We start from the raw sequence: 18277 nt of genomic DNA, 5'->3' as shown, positions 1-18277 counted from the left end.
TTATAATGAAAGGCAGCTGGGATTCCCATTTGTATTTTTTTCACAGTACAAGAGCTAGTGGGCAACGAGTGAAGCGTAGAAGACAGCAAATGTACACGTGCTGGGGGAAAACACCGTTTCCATAATTAACCCATCACATTAGCTGCCAAGCATCCTTTTAATGTTGCTATTCACAAAATAGCCTATACACTTCACGTGAGTAATAGAAGTACTCACAGAGATGCAAACTTGTCTCTATTACATCAAGTGGGAAAACTCCCATTTTCTTGAAGGAGAGCTGAAAGGCTGAAGCTGGCCTCCAGGGCTCGGATTTAGCCCATTTAATGTGAGTCCCCTGAGGGAGCACCCTAAGGAGGAGTGCAGCCCCCTTAGCTCTCCTGGGTACAGGGCAGACAGAGGCACTCCTCGAGCATGATGCCCGTCTCGAGGGGACTGAATTCCCCGAGGGGACAACCGTCACTTTCTACAGATTATACAGGGAGCCACAGGTAAATGGGCTCATACCGTGTCGCAGGCCTGCAAACTAGATGGCACAGATTTTGAGAAAAATGGGAGTGTGAGCACAGCGCTTCCCGGGATGCTTCTGCTGCTCCTGGCAGCTGGGACAATCCCGGGAGCAGATGAACTGCTGGTGTGAGCCCCTTATCCCTGGAGAGGGAGACTGGAGGATGCAGGGAAACACTTTTATTTCAAAACATGAAAAAGTGATTCTCGAAACAGTGGGCCTATTTACTAAGAAAATGAACCGATGCATTTCATGCTTTAAAAAGGCTTTTGTAAGAGGTATTTCCAAAACTGCATGACGTCCCTCTCCTCGGGGTACCTACACGCTGCAAGAAATTCCTGCGGAGCAGCTAGTGCTGGCGAGAAAAAAACAGTGCTTAGACAGCACTGCTGTAAGAGCTTTTTAGACTCCCTTAACTAAAAGCTTACTCAAGTTTTTAAAATCTCATTTATAGTGGATTTCAGTATTGAAGATTTAAATTATTTAGTGACTTGAGCTGAAATTGACCTCATCAAAAGCTGCTGCTGGAGTGCATCGAGCTGTTAAATATCTGCGTTGTAATGTGACGGCAGAGTTACGGCTCGCTCGCTCACCAGCCCTCAAGAGCTGACCTCGGCCTCCCTGACTCCATTTTTCAGTCCGCTTGTTACGCTCCAGCATCTGTGAGGTTTTCGGTTCTCATGATCCATGTGTGGACCTGCACCCGCAAATGCTGTAATGAAGATCAAGTGGCTGGATTTATTGGGCAGTCCTGACAGCCCGGTACAAATATATGGGGGTTTAACTTTGTAACGTGGCCTGGCCTGTGGCTGTACATCCGCACACGTGAAATCGTTTGTCTTTGAAAATGGAAGCGACTGCATGCTCATGAATTGTGAAAGATGAGATTTGGGGTTAACCTGCACTGCTTATAAAAAGCTTGCTCTGAAAAAAATAAAGGATTTGATCCTAACAGAAATTTATTACGGGAAGCAGCAGCCTTTTTTTTGCAGAGCCACCGGCACAGGTCTCCCGTGCAGTCCTGCCACCGGTACTGTTGGCTAGGCAGGATCCTGAAGGTTGTCAGGAAAATGAGGAGCATGGGGCGATACCATCCCTTAAAGGACAAAGTGAAATTTGTGTGACAAATGCCACCTGTCATATTAGGAAACTGATGAATTACCACTTACTGAATTAGTTTGTCCTCTTCAGTGACTTGCAGAATTATAGCAGAAATATTTCAGCTTGGTTTCATAGATTAATAGACCTTAGAAATGCTAACCTCCTCCCTTTCTTTGCTAAAATTGCAGACCTCTGTTTGAAAGGGATCTCAGTGACTTTTTTATTACAAAGCATTATCTCATAAATAAGTATTCATGGAGCGCTGTGATTTCTGGTTTGGGTAGGTTTTACTGATCACCGTGGGTTTTTATTTTCTTCTTTCCCCTTGAAATGGATTGCTTTGTATTCACTAAGAAAGCAAAAATTGTTTTGGCTGTAATGTCAAACTGGTTTGCAGCGAGCAGAGCACATCTGATCGCCCCTGAGGATTGCCTGGGGGGAAGATGTGGGAGGGAGAGCTTGGCTTTTTCCTTCCAGCTACTCTACCGCCTACATGCCCAAATAAATCAGCTCCCTCCCAGTGCTCTCTGTCATCTCTGAAAGGCTTCGTTTGCCTGTAGTCATCAGTTTTCCCTCAGTGACAAAAAGAAGCAGTGTTTTTATTGACCTTGACATGGGACCACTTTCCTATTCCCCGTTTGCCGTGCTCTCAAAACATAGAGCCGTGCGCGCCACTGTTAGCCCACAGACGGCACCTCGGGGGAAATTTTCCTGGCCAACAACAAAGGGCAGCCTGAAAGGGAGCTGTCTTGATGCTGAAGTGCAGAAGTTGTTTTACTGCTCAGTCATGCTAGCCAAAGCTTTTCAAAAGGGGCAAGTGATGCGTGCAGCTAATCAAAGCGACATTGAAGGGGTCAGATTTTCAAGAAATCCAAACCAATTTCACGTTAAACCCCAGGCTTTTATTTTTATTAGGCAGCCAGTCAGAGTCATCACTTCTGGAATGACACCTCAGGGGCATCTGGTTGGGAATCAGAAAGTGGCTTCATGGGAGGCCAAGGAAAGCTCAGCTTTCCCTTACAGTGGTGATTTTATCTTGTCCCGCATTGTTCAGGGTTGTATGGAGCGGCCCAAGAAATGGCTTTTTCCTGAAGCAAAGCAGTCCATGTCAGAAGGAGGAAGAAAAGGGGAGCCATAGGTGTGGTCCTGTTAACGGAGCAAAAAGAACCATTCCTGATGGGAGCTGTTGGTCGTGGCTATAACAGAGCCGCTTCCCACCCAGATTAAAACAAGGAGTAGTTTTCTTTCAGTCTGGCTGTGATACACCTGTAGCCAAAGTAGGAACAGTCAGAGCTGAGGTGGTTTAGTCACCATCAAGCGTAACTGTTTCACAGTGCTTAAGGCTGGATTTTCTTCAAACTAGATGTGGACTTAGAATAATAGAAAGTAAGTCATTGATTTCAGTGAAGTTGTTCTAATTTAAGCTGCTGTAGGTGAGAAGAGACCTGGGCCCGCGGCTGGAGCAGTGCACTGCCGGTAGCTCCAGGCCCCGGTAGCTTTCCCGTTCCTGGCTCTTTGGATTGCTCTGGTGTTTCTGGGCTGAGGAGCAGAAGGGGTCAGCTTCCCCACAGCGGTACAGGGCCTGTGCAGAGGAGAAAAGCAGAAGCGTGCAGCAAGACTAACGGGCTGATGGGATGGGGAGTCACTTTAAAGCATAACAAATGCTCAAAACCATTAAAAAACCTGATCTGAATTCAGGCATGGTGAGAGATGCACAAGAGTGCTCTTACCAGGGTCGGTAACCAGCCAGCAAAGTAAGCGGCTATCTGGCCAGAGATATTTTGCTCGATAAACAGTGATTCTGAAACTGTACCTCGGCGTTCCCGCGACCGCTTGCTGAAAGGCTGAATTACCTTTTTCTTCTCTTACAGTGGTTCGCTGTCAGATAAGCGGTTTATGTTTACCTCAAATGGTAAGAATAATGGCTTTATTTTTAGCTGTTCAAATTTTACCTTTTTATTTAAGTATTTTCTGTAAAAGTTTTGAAAGTAATCAGGAGAATGTCAGGCTGTGTCTAGGAAGGATATTTTAGGACAGCAATTTTTTAAAATTGGCAAGTTGAATAAAGAAGCTGAAGGAATGTGAAGTGAGCTAGAAAAAAACACAGAATAGGAATAGGTCATACGCACATAGACGAGAAACAGAAATGGTGTTCTGCTGTTACATTTCTGGTGCCAGCATATGAAAAATGGCAATCAGATAATCCCATTTTTATGTACTTTAGGCGACAGAAAATGAAAGCAGTTTTTCTTCAGACATTTATAAATTCCATCTTCGTTATACAAGAAGAGAACGAAAGCAGAGAGGGGAGTGAAAATATATTTACATTGCACTGATACAGAACGAGTTTTTGTTTATGACTTTCCAAGATGCAAAAGCCTCTTTAATCTGTCAAGCTGTTCATTTGCATAAAACATAGCAAAGAGGGGGGAAAAGTTCGCGCTCGTTCATTTGAATTATATTTCAGTCATCTGAGATAAAATCATTTACTATTCCACCGAAAACTCTAGAGCATGTATAGGCCTTTGAAACTGCCAGGGAATTATTTTTAACTTCATTGAAACCTTATTCCACTGGCCTGTTTTCTCTGAAGAACCTTGATGTGCAGAAATTTTGCGGGTTCTTTGGTGGAGTTTGTAATACTTACCTGCAGCTATTATCTTCATGATATCACCTCTTGGCAGCAGTATCAAGGAGCTTCTCTAATGAGTAACTTTCCTAGCCCTAACTGCAGGTGAGAATCATGAAATATTTACAGTAAAGTGTTCCTTTCAGTACAGTGCCTTCATCTGAGAAATGTTTTGTACAGCAAAATTAGTTAATGCCAATCTCAAAACACAAATATTATGTTTCAAAAGGAAAATTTAAAAATATAAGAAGTCTTCACATGAATGAGACTAAACTGCAGAGATTAAAAAGCAAAATGGCAAGGAAAAAATAGCAGATGTAGTCAGCAGGTGTCATGTATGTAGGAGCTAAATTGGTAAAGGGGAGGGACCGCTGCACTCTGGTACTGATCATTCACTACAAATTGACTGGCAAACACCGCAGCTAATGGATAGCATCAGGCTAGCACTAGATTAAGCAACATCTGACTGTGCTGGTGTGGGTGGTCTTCATATGTTGCTAGCCTAATATAAAAATATGCTGTGAAAACGCAAAATAACTCCTTCTGTCTGTCTGTGTGGGGACTCCTAGGCTGCAATAAATCTCTCAGTCTGGAAGAGGGATTCCTCTCCAAGAGCCAGGTTACTGCATCTTCCTACTGGGAGGAGACCAACGAATTTGGGCAACTATTCCAGTGGTCTCCTGACAAGGCTTGGCTTCAAGTCCCAGGATTGGCTTGGGCCTCTAACCACAGCAGCAATCGTGAATGGCTGCAGATAGACTTGGGAGAGAAGAAGAGAATAACAGGTATGTCACTGTCTGGTTATTAGAAGCTGGGGTTTCAGCTGGGAAAGAAACCAAGTGCAGTTGAAAAGCTAATAATGCACTAATGCAGTGTTTCTTTCATTAAATGTAATGAAATGTTCTGCATTGAGGAATATTATTTTCATATTTAAGAAATCATGGCTATTTATAAGACTGGTCTTCCTGTAGGGACATAGGATTGGACTCAACTGTCACGCCTGCCTGATCTGTAAACATGCTGTAGGCTCAGAACAAAGTATTTACACAGGAACCTGTAGAGTCTGGATGGATGATAAATGATTGCTTAGGACCTATTAATGATGCAGTTCTGGGATCAATAAGAAACATTAAAATCATAGCCTTTGCAATAATGGCCCAGGTGAAAGAGATTCCTGTTTCCAACTCCTGGTTTAGTTGTAGAAATGTAAATTACAGTTGCTGCTAAAGATGTAAAGACTGCTGATATGGACCATAATCTCAACAAGCAGTTACCATTTTGGAGTCATTAATTTGAGCTCTGTTAAAAATTCCATTGCTCTCAAGTCACAATTTAAAACTGATTTCCATTCTTCACCCAACTTTTAAACTCAGCAACCACCCCTGAATTTCAATATAGTTTGAAAAATGAACTAAGACTTTGAAGGCAAAGTTCTCTGAATCGTTTTGGCTTCTGTGTTTGCATTTGAAAATGTTCCTTTAAAAAAAAGACACCTAACAAATGAAAATGTGTTTTCCATTTTGTTAAAAGGGATTAAAACCACTGGTTCTGGATCCGCGATGCTGAATTTCAACTTTTACGTAAAGACATTTACAATGAACTACAAAAATAACAACTCAAAATGGAGAACTTACAAAGGGATTCTGAGCAATGAAGAAAAGGTAAGGGAAAGCAGGAAGGGTAGGAAAACACAGAGCGGTAATGTGTACGCTGCCTTGACATTGAAGGGCAGGCTTTCACTGTCAAGAAAGATTAGGAGTTTCAGACTTGTCTAGACTTGGGTTGTCTTCACCAGTGTAATTTACAGCCACGGAGTAGATGGCGAGCTTGTTGAAACAAGGAAGTTATCCAGGGCTTGCTGAGGTTGTGACACACACACAGGGAGGCATGTGTATGTCTGTATCCTTCTTTTAAAAAAATGGTGTAATTAAAGCTGTACGCAGGCCGTTTGGGCAAGTCTTTCGCTCCGCTCAGTGCTTGCCCGCGCTAGGAACGCTGTACCAGTGCAGAAGCATTGGTCGGTGTGGCACCAGCAAAGCTGAGGTTCAGCTTCAGATGCACGGGGATGGACAGCCCTCTCCCCCAACAAGCGAAACAACTGGGGTGAAAGCACAGGGCCACTGGTGAGGCTGTGCCTGTGGATCAGGCTTCTGCTCCGGCTGTGTCACGGTCACCAGGGACTGCCCCGCTCTTCTGACACACGTCTGCAGGCACAGCCTACGTCTGGTAGGAATCGATGCAACCGCACTTAAAATAAACGCTCTTACACCAAAATACCTGTCCCCACAACAGCTTTCACAGACTCTGAGTGACTTTAACAATGAACAGATAAAAGCAGCGCAGCCAGTTCCTGCAGGCAAAGGATGTGCTGCACAGGTTTGTCTGATAACATTTTCCCCTGAAAACCTCATGTTTCCTTTCAAAGAAAAAAACCCACCCAAAGCCCTCCCTGCCCCCCACCCCGGTGTTCGAAGTCAGACCTTCACTCATCATTGCTGAGGGAGCTCAGCTTGCCTCAGGATAAGGCTCCACCCGGTCCGCAGTCCTGACAGCAGTTTTTAAAAACTTGGTAGAGCTGTAGAGAGATTTCCTACTAGCCCTGATTTTCTTAGCTTATATGGAAAGGAATTTCACTGTACAACATTAACTGGTCTGAGATTTTTTTAAATGTTAAACCTAAGAGGTGTTGGCCCAGAAGTTAAAAATCAACTTAGTAGTGGCTGAACTGTGAATGCTAGCTAGTTAAAATCTGCTGGTTTGCAGTTTTCTGCAATGACATGTTCTTTACAAATAATCTTATGAAAATATTATATATGATCTTAGTTTTAGCTAAGGTACATGACAAAACCTGTCCCATCAGAACCCCATGTGACCTAGCATTTTATCTAAGATATGCTGAGCTCAGTTCCCTATCTCGTCAGGCTTTTAAGTTCTCCTAGATCACGCTGAAGCATCTCCCAAGAACTAATTTTGCAAGGACTACTGTTCTGTACATGGGCTGAACTGATTCTAGGAAATACTGTGTAAGTGCAGGGAAAAGGAGACACAACCACGTAGTTAATAGTCACTCTTCAAGCTTGATACAGAAAACTGACCATTTTACTAAAATGTCTAGAAATATTTCACTTCAATTTCTTCTTTTTACATTTTTATCCCCTGTTGCTCAAGTAAGGGTGCTGCAGTGCTATTAAATAAAAAATGATAGCATTATACTAGCATACCTTAACTAGAAATTACACAGAATTGAAGCAGTGATAATCTTTCTTCTCCGAGCTAACAGCAAACTGTGATCATCTGTCAGAACTAAAAAGATTGTTTCTTTCCAGAGGTCTCAATTCCAAAAATCTTGTGCCTGCATCCCAGATTATCAATACATTTTAGTTCTACGATAATGAAAATGTTTAAAGTTGGATGTCAGGAGCTCTTTGAAGAGAGAGACTTTTAAAACAGAGCAAGCAACGTGCTTACGTTTCGTTGCAGGTATTCCAAGGCAACTCCAACTCTGGTGACATTGTACGCAATAACTTCATCCCTCCGATAGTGGCCCGTTATGTGCGAATTATCCCTCAAACTTGGAACCAAAGGATAGCATTGAAGCTCGAGCTGATGGGTTGTCGAATAATGCAAGGTATGGGGTAAGCAGCGCTCCCCAGGCATGGTGCTTCCAAAGCCCCCTGTGCTACCGCAGTGCCACTGATGCCCCCTTCTCTTTTGCAGCTAATAGTTCATTTACGCATTCAATGTGGCAGAAACCCAGTCAGAGCACAGAAACCTCCCTTGGAAAAGAAGACAGGACTGTTACGGAGCCCATCCCATCAGAAGAAACTAACTTGGGTAACGCTACCTAGCGCTGCATTTTCTCTAGGATGCACCATGTCTTCGGCCCAGCCTGAGTGAACTTTCAACTTTCTCACAGACAAAAACTTTTATTTTCCCTTCAGACTTTATTAAAGGTTAATGACAGAGAGAAGAGGGAGGAGCATAGGTTCTTTCTGTCTTTAAGGCACAGAAAGAGATTGAAAGCCTTAATTTTCCTTGATGTGTGAAACATCAGGCTTTGGTTTCCCTGTCACATTGGTTTATTTGCCATGCTTGGTAGGTGGCTCAAGGGACTATAATGAGGACTCATCAGCATTTTTTGGAGGAGCTCTTCCTCACCCCCTGCCTATATTTTACAGTTTTTGTAATACACGAGGCAGTGGTCTCACAAAAACGTTACCCTCTGGCTACGCAACCATGACTCCTCCCAGAGCAGGTCCCCAGCTCTAAGCAGCATACAGTAGTGCATGGTTGCATAATTAAACACTTTTCCACAATGCCTGTGTTCATGGGGGCTCAGACAACCTTAACTTGCATACTTCTCCCTGAATTTGCAGTCTTCGTCCTTTAATGTTGTGGAGCTAATTTCTTAGATCTTAGAAAGCAAACAAACAGAATTTGTTGCTTATACTGTCTGGTGGACCCAAAGCTAGGCAGGAATTACCAGACCCACTACACCAAACACTGCTATCCATTAGGCAGCTGATAGTTGTAGGAATGTCTCTGTAAAAAAACTGGTTGTAAGAAGCAATCACTCTAAGAAAAAAACCTCTTCTGAAACTGCATTGCTCTTGCCAAGAGCAAGCTCAGTTCATCTGTGCAGCGGCGCGGGTAAATTGTATCCATATTCACTGAAAATGAAATCTACTGAGATTTCATCTGCTAAATTGTAAATACCCTGTGGACATGTGTACTACCTTATTCTCACAGCCTCGTAAGTGTCTGTAGGAGTAGCGAATGGCACACTCCTGACACAAGAGCCACTCCACTGCTAATTTTGAAATCCCTGCTCTAAACCATGTTGTGTTAGAATTTAACAGGGGCTAAACGGGTTTTTCGCTAGCTCCAGTGCTGGAAATCATTGAACTATTTTGACTGAAATGTTTCAACCAGTTCAGCATGAGCCAGAAACTCGGCATGTAAAATTGTGGCCTCATTTGGCAGTTTTATAAGCAACTGAAAACAGAGTATGCATAAGTGGCTTTTTAAGAGTTACCTAGCGTGTAATAAGAAAGAACTGCTCTTTGTAAGGATGCATATAGATTTAAGTCAAGTGTCAGCCTTGAGAAAGTATATTTAACTCTTTCGTCTCAACACTGTTCCACATAGGTACATGGCAACCAAGTACAGCTTGGTGAGCAGTGGTCTTGCAGTTTTATAGCTTTACATTTTCATGCTCTCTTGCAAGGAGCGTTCCTGCAAGATTATCTGCCTTTTGCTGTATTCTCTGTAGTAAAAATTACCAGCTTCAGAGTAATTTGCCTTTTAAACTTTTATCCCTTTTTTTTTTTTCCTCATGCAGGCTTAAAGCTTACAGCTATAATTGTCCCCGTCCTCATCGTGCTGTGTCTGTTCCTGTTCTCTGGAATTTGTATCTGTGCAGCCCTACGCAAGTAAGGGATACTGGGTTTTGTCATAGGAGGCATTTGGGGCTACCTAGCTAGCACACCCAACTACATCCCCTCTTCCCAGAGCCCCTTTACCAGGGAGCTGGAGATTGGTCCTCTTCTGCAGTCTTCCTTTTAAGTAGAACTCATGTTGTGTCTCTGTAAATTGTATTTCTTATTGTACATCTCCCCCCCCTAGCCAGACAAAAACGAAGGTAAAGCAGGTCAGAACTGCACACCCCAATTTACAGTCCAGTGTAACCGGCCGTTCTCTTCAGCCTACATAGACCCACAAATACTAAGGTGTAAAGCAATCAAACACGGAATAGTTTCTACACCAAAGCCAAGTAAAAATTCAGTGAAGGGAGGATTTGAGCTATCTATCTGGATAATTTTCTTTTATTTCCCTCCTGTTGTGTTTCTGCTTCCCAGTCCCCTAAGTTAGAGCACTTAACCTAGTGGGCTGAAAGCAGAGCCCAGCTGCAAGGAGTTGCAGGCATACACTGGTAAGCAGCTAAAACTAAGCCACTTCATTTCACAAGTCAGAGGACTGGAAGAAGCACTGCTAACTGTGATTCCTGCCAGCTGTCCGTTCATATGAACCTACACTTGCATGTAGAGCCGGGAAATGCTTCTGTCAGCAGATGGGGATTTGGAAGTATAAGCAATGCTCTGGTGATGCTGCTTCACTAGCGGTACCCTGCTCTGCCCTGGATTCCCAGTAAATCTATAAACTAGCCAAAGAATTCAGAAGAGCAAACCCAAAACATAACCTGGAGTGACACATATAGACATGGACACATCAAATCGATGAGTGCCAGACACAAGAAATTTGAACACCGGCACTCACAACTTGCAATATAGATGGGGAGAAACAAAATGTCAAAACGCTGGTTTACGTTCTAGTACACACCGGCCTCCAGGAACTCAAAGTGAAGCGTTGTCGTCAGCCACTGAACACAAAGGCTCTCTCTGCTGGAGCTAAGGCATGAAGCTGAAATGCTCTGAGTGCAGATGTTTATAAATGCTTTCCTCTCCTCGCAGGCGAGAAGCCAAAGGACTTTCTTATGGATTATCCAGTGCTCAGAAATCAGGTTAGTAGAGACTCATGCACTTTGTCCTGTCTTGTCCATTGGGCCAATGGGAAGGAGTTTATGCAACTAAGCGTGAAATGCTTATGAAATAGCATCCATGTTTCCTTGTTCAAATTCACCTCTTCATACAAGGGAAATGACAAACGATAGTCCCGCTTGTGTCATCCTAGCACAGTGCCCTGAGAAACAATATAATTTGGTTTCTATGACAGAAAGGCAATTAGCAAAAGATCTATTATACAGAGTGCATAAATTAGCATGTAAGAGTGCTCCCAGGTGCCCTCCCTTTCCTTCCCTCCTCCAAAATACCTATTTTGCAGAAAATTGCTGCTTTCCTTTTCCCCACAGCAGAGGGGATTGCCTTTCTCACGGAGAGCAAGGGTTAATAATTTTTTATGGCTTTAATATTTCCATCTCACTGCCCTCCCTGGTTGGGACTGTATTTATAAAGCCTAACAATACTGAATTGCACTTCGTGTGTAAAATCTGAATAGGGGATTGGTTTGAGGACCCTGCTTTAGGAGATGCCTGCAAAACCCCAGTGAAGTGTATTCTTTGTCTTGCTCAATAACGCAATTCTAGAGAGGGGTCTCCCATCAGCTTGGGAGTTGGGGTTTAGCTGTTTTTCCTGGCCAGCCAGCTTTATAGAGGAATATCCTTCTGAATCTCAGCGTTCCATAAAAAAAAGAAACCACTAAGCAATTCGCATGTCTCCTGACAAGTGCCTAGCAATAGCTCAGCTCCAAAATTTCATCCCTCAGCAGGCGCTGACGTCAGTGAAAGGAATGCTGTTACCCACTGCAGCTCGCCCTCATTAGAAAATTAATTCGTACTTAACATCATATTTGCTAATATGATTTTTCAAGGTCATATCATAATCCTTTCTACCTTGCTAATGAGGACAAATCCCAAGAAATTGGAGATAGCCTCTTACCCAGTCAGTTCATTTGTTGCATGCGTGCTTCATAAATCAAGCTCCTAAGCCCTTGTGAACCAGGCTTGGGACTTAGAAAGCTGGGAGCCAAAACTGCCTCTCTGTAGACCTCCTGTCGCAGGCTCCAGGCAAGTGCCTGACACTGGGGATTTTTTCTTTTCTGTCTCACAAGAATGTTGTGAGAACAAATTAATTGATGAGTGCAGGTGCTCAGATATCAAGGAGATGGAAGCCATACTAGTCTACTGAAAAAAAGAAATTTTAAGCATTATATTTTTGCCACATAAGCAATGACAAAACACGTAACTGATTTAAAACTGGTGTTTTACTGATATACTTTGTTACAGCATCAGTGCAGGAGCCTACAGAGTTTGAGCCCTTCTTGCCAAGAAAATCCTCTATGAAGTTTCGTTTTCACTTGGAAATCCCAGTTGATGATTCACTTTTTCCCTTTCACCCTCCAAATTTAGGGGGCTGGTTTTTTTGTTTTTTTTTTAAAACGAACAGCCCATTTTAGTCTTGCTTTTTAACTACTTTAATATATTGACAGCAATGAGTACACCAAAAATTAAGCTTTCTGGTAAGTCTTCTGATTGTAAGCATTTAACTTGCTGATAAGCCTTCTATTTTTATTTCTGTATCATAGGTTGTTGGAAACAAATCAAGCAGCCCTTCACCAGACATCAGTCAACTGAATTTACCATCAGCTATAATAATGAGAAGGAGACACCACAAAAACTGGATCTGGTCACCAGTGACATGGCAGGTAACAACTGCTCCCGCTGCCGTGCCTTCATTTTACTCTGCCTGCAGAGCAGGTAACAGGGAGAGGGATGGGCCAGCAATGTTACACGCCCCAGCTCTCATGCAGGCTGAGGCCCAGGAACAGATTTATCTGGGTTCATCCCAGATGCGTAGTGAAGCAGCTAAATATATCAGTGGGGAAAAAAAAACACCGCTATTTTGGAAATTTTTTCTTGGAGTTGTCAGGAAAGATTTCCTGACCCTGAAATAGTTATGGCTGAAGGTAGCCACAGAAGGCAGTCGGCATGGATGCAGTCCAAGAACGTGCCTCGGATAGAATAGTTTGGCTTTGCTGACTCATTTTTATGTTTCTATTTAAACACAAATGTCTCTGGAAGTGGAACAAAATATAATGCCCCTTGCTGCTGAGCAAATAGGAAAATTACTTAGTTGGTTTGTGGTGGGATTTCATGCCCGGCTGGAAGTCGTGCTAAGATCCCTGTGCAGCTTTCCTGGTGCCTGAACTATTTTGGAGATGAGGCCCCCTGAAGCAGAAGCAGGTAGATGAGAGAGAAGAAAAAAACCCCACAGTGCTGCTCTCCTGTGCTACCTTGGCTCCAGGTCACTGTTTGGATAGAGCAAATCCCCGCATCAGTACTATTTGCATCCCAAAGGGATGGTTTTTTAATTCATCCTCTTAGCACTTCTTATCCCTGCCTAGTTTAGTCTGTCTGGAAGGGCTAGTGAGACTAGCCATTTCATGGGATCAGTGATCAGCAATCTTCCAGAAAGATTATTTTGCTGTTTCCAGCCTCCAGACCTTAGAAATTCCTTAGAATTTCTCCAATGCATTTGGCAGAGAAATACATTAAAAAAACAAATGGATGGTTACTGTAATTCCATATGGTGCTACCCTGGATATCTTTCAAAGATGGTTTCAATCCTTTACAGAAACTTTCAATGTAAATATGCAGAGACCTATAAAGCAGTTTTATTTCATGAAGGAAAGGGAGTGAATAAAGGTTGCTCACTAATCATGGTTATGTGGCTCCCCTGGCCATGTCTGGGGAGCCTCTGCCCTCTCCATCCTCCCCTCCTGCTGCGTGTGGAAGGTCTTCACTCTCAGTCTGGCCAGGCAGCTCCCCAGCCTTAGCATTTCACCTACAATCTCCTTAAAAATAAGAAACATGAAATACAAATGTGACCTCAGCCCAGAAATGTGCCATTTAAGAATTTAATTGCAGAGGGCATGCAACTTGCATACAGGTTAACATGCTGCATGAAATCCCCCCCCCCCCCCTTTCAATCCCCGGCTGCCAGTTCCCAAAGCGTCTTGAGACGCTTCATCCTGAGCGAGGGAGATTGCTGGGGATGGCGGCAGCAATGCCGGGGAGAGCTGCACCGCTTACTTAGTGAAATATCATAACACCTTCACCCTACATGCTGAAGTTTGGGAAGCTGCCAGGAACTGCCGAAAAGATTCACAGGACATATGGGATCGAATTCGATGCTCATGTCAGATGAACCACGATGCCAGAACAGAAACTGAGCTAACTTCTTCACGCCTGCATCAAAACATGATACTTTAGCAGTGTCATTTACTAGAGCTGTTCAGGCCACCGTATGTATCCATAAGAGATTGTCACTAGCACCAAAGCGAGAAAGTTAGAACGCTGAATTTTCTCATAATAGTTTTACTGGATTTTTTTTAAAACCTTTTTAGTCCAGATCTCCTTCTTACACGGCAGCCTGGCATCCGCCTTGACTGGAGGTGCAAACACGCGCTTCTCGAGGCCGCGTTTCCTCCACCTCGCTCCTGGCTCCTGCTCGGGCCCTTTGCCCATCGCCAGCCCTGTCCCTGCCCTCTGCCTCGACCAGGGTGACTGCCCAGTGCCTCCGGCAGCACCGGTCCCACTTCTCCTCCCACAGCTCGTCCCCCCTCGCGTGCCTGCAGCAGCGCTGAGCTGGCTCAGCGCGTTTCACACTTCCCTTGACTCTCTTGGCTGCGGTTCCGTCTAACTTCATCCTTCCTGTCAGTCAGCTACTGCGAGATGCCTTTTAAATAAAGCCGGCACTTGGTCGGGCTCATTAAGAATCCTCCGGGCATTTTAATTATTCCAAAAGTGGAACACTCGTTTGTTTTGGAGAACTTCTCGTTTGTGGATCTTCATGCAATGTCCTTTGTCCAGTTTGTTGCGAACACTTTGTTGACTTCTCTCTTTTTTTTTTAGAGCTTTTGAGTATACTCCAGAAATGATGTGAATTTATTTGTGTGGGTAGGAGAGGAAAGGGATAGAGGGAGTAGGAAAAGGGGTAGCAAATTGGAGCTCCTCCATGGAGGAGCTTCTGCCATGTTCTGCAACACTTGCTGGCTGAAGGAGGTTACAGGACCGGCATCGGGGCAAGGTTTCCTCACATCCCTGATAATCACGCGTTTTTGATACAATAACCGAGTCATTTTGCAACATAAAATATTTATCAATGCGTAAGTACTGAATACAAAAAGTAATCCATCTGTGCCTTATTGAGCAGTTCATGCTTCCTTTTAGATTATCAGCAGCCCCTCATGATCGGGACTGGGACGGTAACACGGAAAGGATCTACTTTTCGACCCATGGACACTGAAAACGAGGGAAGAAGCGGGAATTCAGAGTTTGAAAATCACTATCGTTGTCCGCACAGAGCTAACCGGCATGAATATGCTCTGCCCCTGACCAGCCAAGAGCCCGAATACGCCACCCCCATCATAGAGCGGCACATAGCAAGAGAAAATAATTTTCCCTCCGAAAACGGCTACAACGTACCTGTCGTCTCATCCCAGAAACACTCCCTTTCTGCCGGCAGCTTCTCGAGTTCGTGTCAGACCGATACCAGGAACGGAGACTATCAGACACCCCAGAGTGTCATAAAATACGACAAACCCAAAGTTAACGGTGTTCTGGCCTCCGTGAGCTACAGCACAGACTACCAGAAACCTCAGCCCAATGCCCTCGGGAGCGAGGGTTACTCAACGCCCAGAGACTGCCTAAAACCAGTAAGCCAGACAGCAATGACAGCTCTCTTGTGATCTGCCGAGCAGGAGAGACGCGGCGCGCAGGAACGTCGCTGCACAGCTTTCTGAAGCGAAAACAGAGTTTGGAGGGACTCTGCTGCAGGAGGCAGAAGGCAAACAAGCCCTGTGTACATAATATTGCAGTCTTGCTGGGTTCTGACATCTGAAGAAAGCATATGCTGTTTATCACTGTTTATAGCAAGAGAGATGTTATCAGTGAAGACTGTACATCTTATTTTCTGTAACTGATCTCAGTGCTCCATTTGCAATGTGTGCAATTTGTACATAGCTTTTATTTAAGGAGAATTTCTTAAGTTTCCTTTTCACCTGGGGGCTTGAAAGGATTGCAGAAATGCCTATTTAAGAAAAACAGGCCTCCTTCTCCGTCTTTATTTTACCCGCTGTTGCACTGGCAGCTGTAAATGGTGCATCTTACGGTTGTGGTGATTCATCTCCTTTCCTATGATAACTGAAGATAGGGCATCACTGTAGTTCTTACTGGGAGGGTAGAAGAAGTAAAACTACTTGAAGCATAACGTGCACAAGAGAAGGCAGCTGAGCATTTAAATACTGTGCTCAAACCCACCTTCCCGGCTGCTTTTTTAGCAGCAGTTCTTACATGCTTGAATTTGATCTAGCGTATGAGCTGAGCCTGTCTAACTTGCTATTCATGTTAAAAACAGGTAAAAAGGCTGAAACCAGTTTTGGGTTCACGCCATGGTGATCAAGAAAAAAAAAAAAAAAACAAACAACAAACCCAACACCTGTCGATCTGTTTTTTTTCAGGAAGTGTGTGTGGAACCAAAATGTGAATTTACAGCTGAGAATTAAATCCCATTCAAGCCCTAGCTGGTGCTTTTGCTGCTAAACTATAAGGAAATTTGTTCCTTGGCACAAAGCAGCAAACTTCCTGAACTCGTCATTGCTCCGCCAGGTGTTTTTCTGTCTCACAGATTTAGTGTAACATTTCTATTTGAAATATTTCGACTAAGTAAAACACAGTGTGCGCATGGCTTACTATTGCAGTTAAATTTGCAGGACAGCAAATCAGCACAGTTGTTTTCAAATAGTTTTTCTTTTGCAGCTAATGTTACCCTTAATTTGTTTTTGGACAAACTTGAAAAAGCGTGGGGATGGGTGCAATGTATCACACAGTAGCTGGCTCCTCTTTCAGCAGAGGTGGCATTGAAGCGAAAACAGCTTCTGGTAGCGACTGGGACCATCCACCGCCCTTCTACCTGCAGCGCTTGGAGTGTCACTTTGAATTAGAAAGCTTGTCCTAAAATGTCAAGAAACAATATACTGCTGGGAAGGAAGAATGGTGCTATATTTAAAGCACAAGGTTGGGAAACGAGACCAGTAAAACCTGAGCTCTGGGAAAGTCGCTACCTGAAGGCCCTCCGTTTCCTCGCGTGTAAACTGGGGATAATTTGCAAAGGATGCAACAAAGATTTGTGGTCTGTTTGCAAAGTGCTTTCAGATCCTTGGGTGGAAAGTGCTGTCAGAGTACAGACTAGTTGCAGTGATGGTACTCATAAATATTGCTAACTCCAGCCATATCTGACCTTAAGGCAATCTCTTAGTGGGTTCTTTCCATACGCTTGTTTCGTGGCCTCAAGTGGTGCCGTTCCCTCACACCGCTGCACCGTGCATGCGATTCCCGTGCAAAGAAGAAAGAGTCAAGGTAACCTCGTAGCCTTCCTGTGTTTGCTGTCAATACAGTTTCTGTGAAATGTCTAAAACACCTCAGGTCCCAAAGTGAAACAGCAGCAGCCTGTCTGTTAGACCGAGCTGGGCGGTGTTGTTTACCTTCTGTTGTTTACATGTCTGTGTAAATAAAGAACACTGGTATTTGTAAATCAGTCGCACAGGCCTGCTACTTAACTCGGTGACTTGATCATCGCTGCACGCCCACTCTCGTCACATATCCCGCAGGGTGAGAAAGAAGCGTTCCTTACGCCCTGCAAAAGTGCCAGTTGCGCTGCTGCAATTCACAGTCCCAGCATGACGGGCTAAAAAAAGATTCTCTCGGCGCCCCATTTAGCCCGGCTTTTCTGTCCATAAGCTCTAGAGCAGAAGCACCCACGAACAAACGGCTGCGCCCAACCCTGCTGCTGGATGCATATAATTGAGGAAAGGATGAGGCTGCCCTCCTGATGAGCCTGAAACCAATACTCCACCCACACAGCTAATTAGCCTGACTTGTCACTTTACAAACAAGCGGTGTTCAGTAATCAGGGCTACTCCCTACCTAATGATGCACTTAGATAATGCAGCAGTGCAACGGGACCAGGCAGCAGATGACACTGCTTGTATTATAATGAACTTTTTGCGTGCCTCCGCCACATGCTTTGCGCATCTGCAGCGTGCTACAAGTGTCAAGTGTTCTTGGTAGCCCGTGCCCATTTCTGCTGCCGTTCAAGCCCATCTTAACACAGCTGTTTTAGCCTCATGAAAAGTTGGGTCTCAATTTGCACCTTGCCTTCATCCCCACCTCCCTCAAAAAAACCCTGCAAAACTGCAAAAAGATGGCTTAAAATAAATCCCCAAACATCTCCACCCTCCCTGTGTCACAGTGGCTTGGTGCCGGCGGGGATGGAGGCACCGAGTGCGGCAGCTCTGTAGTTGCTCACAGCTCCCCGTGGTGCTTCATGGTTCATGCCTGAGTGACTGCTGAGGGCGGTTAACATAAAAAGCCTTGGGCTTCTCCACCTTGGCCAGGGAAAGAGGAAGATTTTAGTGAGCCTAGCAGCAGATATGCAAGGGAACTTCCTACCTGTGTAGTCTCTCTA

General features: G+C 44.2%; 1 protein-coding gene and 1 long non-coding RNA gene across 2 annotated transcripts in view; one reads left to right on the top strand and one right to left on the bottom strand.

The window, feature by feature from the left end:
• DCBLD1 (discoidin, CUB and LCCL domain containing 1) overlaps window positions 1-17338 on the top strand; it is a 48804-nt gene extending 31466 nt beyond the window's left edge. Inside the window, exons 7-15 of the mRNA XM_087777083.1 lie at window positions 3478-3518; window positions 4805-5020; window positions 5766-5896; window positions 7716-7863; window positions 7953-8069; window positions 9577-9667; window positions 10706-10755; window positions 12336-12455; window positions 14983-17338. Coding sequence (XP_087633209.1) covers window positions 3478-3518; window positions 4805-5020; window positions 5766-5896; window positions 7716-7863; window positions 7953-8069; window positions 9577-9667; window positions 10706-10755; window positions 12336-12455; window positions 14983-15500 — 1432 coding nt within the window. The 3' untranslated portion in view covers window positions 15501-17338. The remainder of the gene's footprint in view (window positions 1-3477; window positions 3519-4804; window positions 5021-5765; window positions 5897-7715; window positions 7864-7952; window positions 8070-9576; window positions 9668-10705; window positions 10756-12335; window positions 12456-14982) is intronic.
• LOC148053371 (uncharacterized) lies at window positions 2563-6826 on the bottom strand. Its single transcript, XR_015708881.1, has 3 exons — window positions 6716-6826; window positions 3052-3188; window positions 2563-2752 (listed from the first exon to the last, which is right to left on the bottom strand). It is a non-coding gene; the product is annotated as an uncharacterized LOC148053371 (long non-coding RNA).
• Window positions 17339-18277: the final 939 nt, after the last annotated feature.

Source organism: Nipponia nippon, unplaced genomic scaffold (genome assembly GCF_047370975.1).
Source record: "Nipponia nippon isolate SJK-2023a ecotype South Korea unplaced genomic scaffold, ASM4737097v1 scaffold_4, whole genome shotgun sequence".
Taxonomy (NCBI): domain Eukaryota; kingdom Metazoa; phylum Chordata; class Aves; order Pelecaniformes; family Threskiornithidae; genus Nipponia; species Nipponia nippon.
The sequence above is the reverse complement of the archived record's forward strand: the minus strand, read 5'-3'. Positions and strand labels throughout refer to the sequence as shown.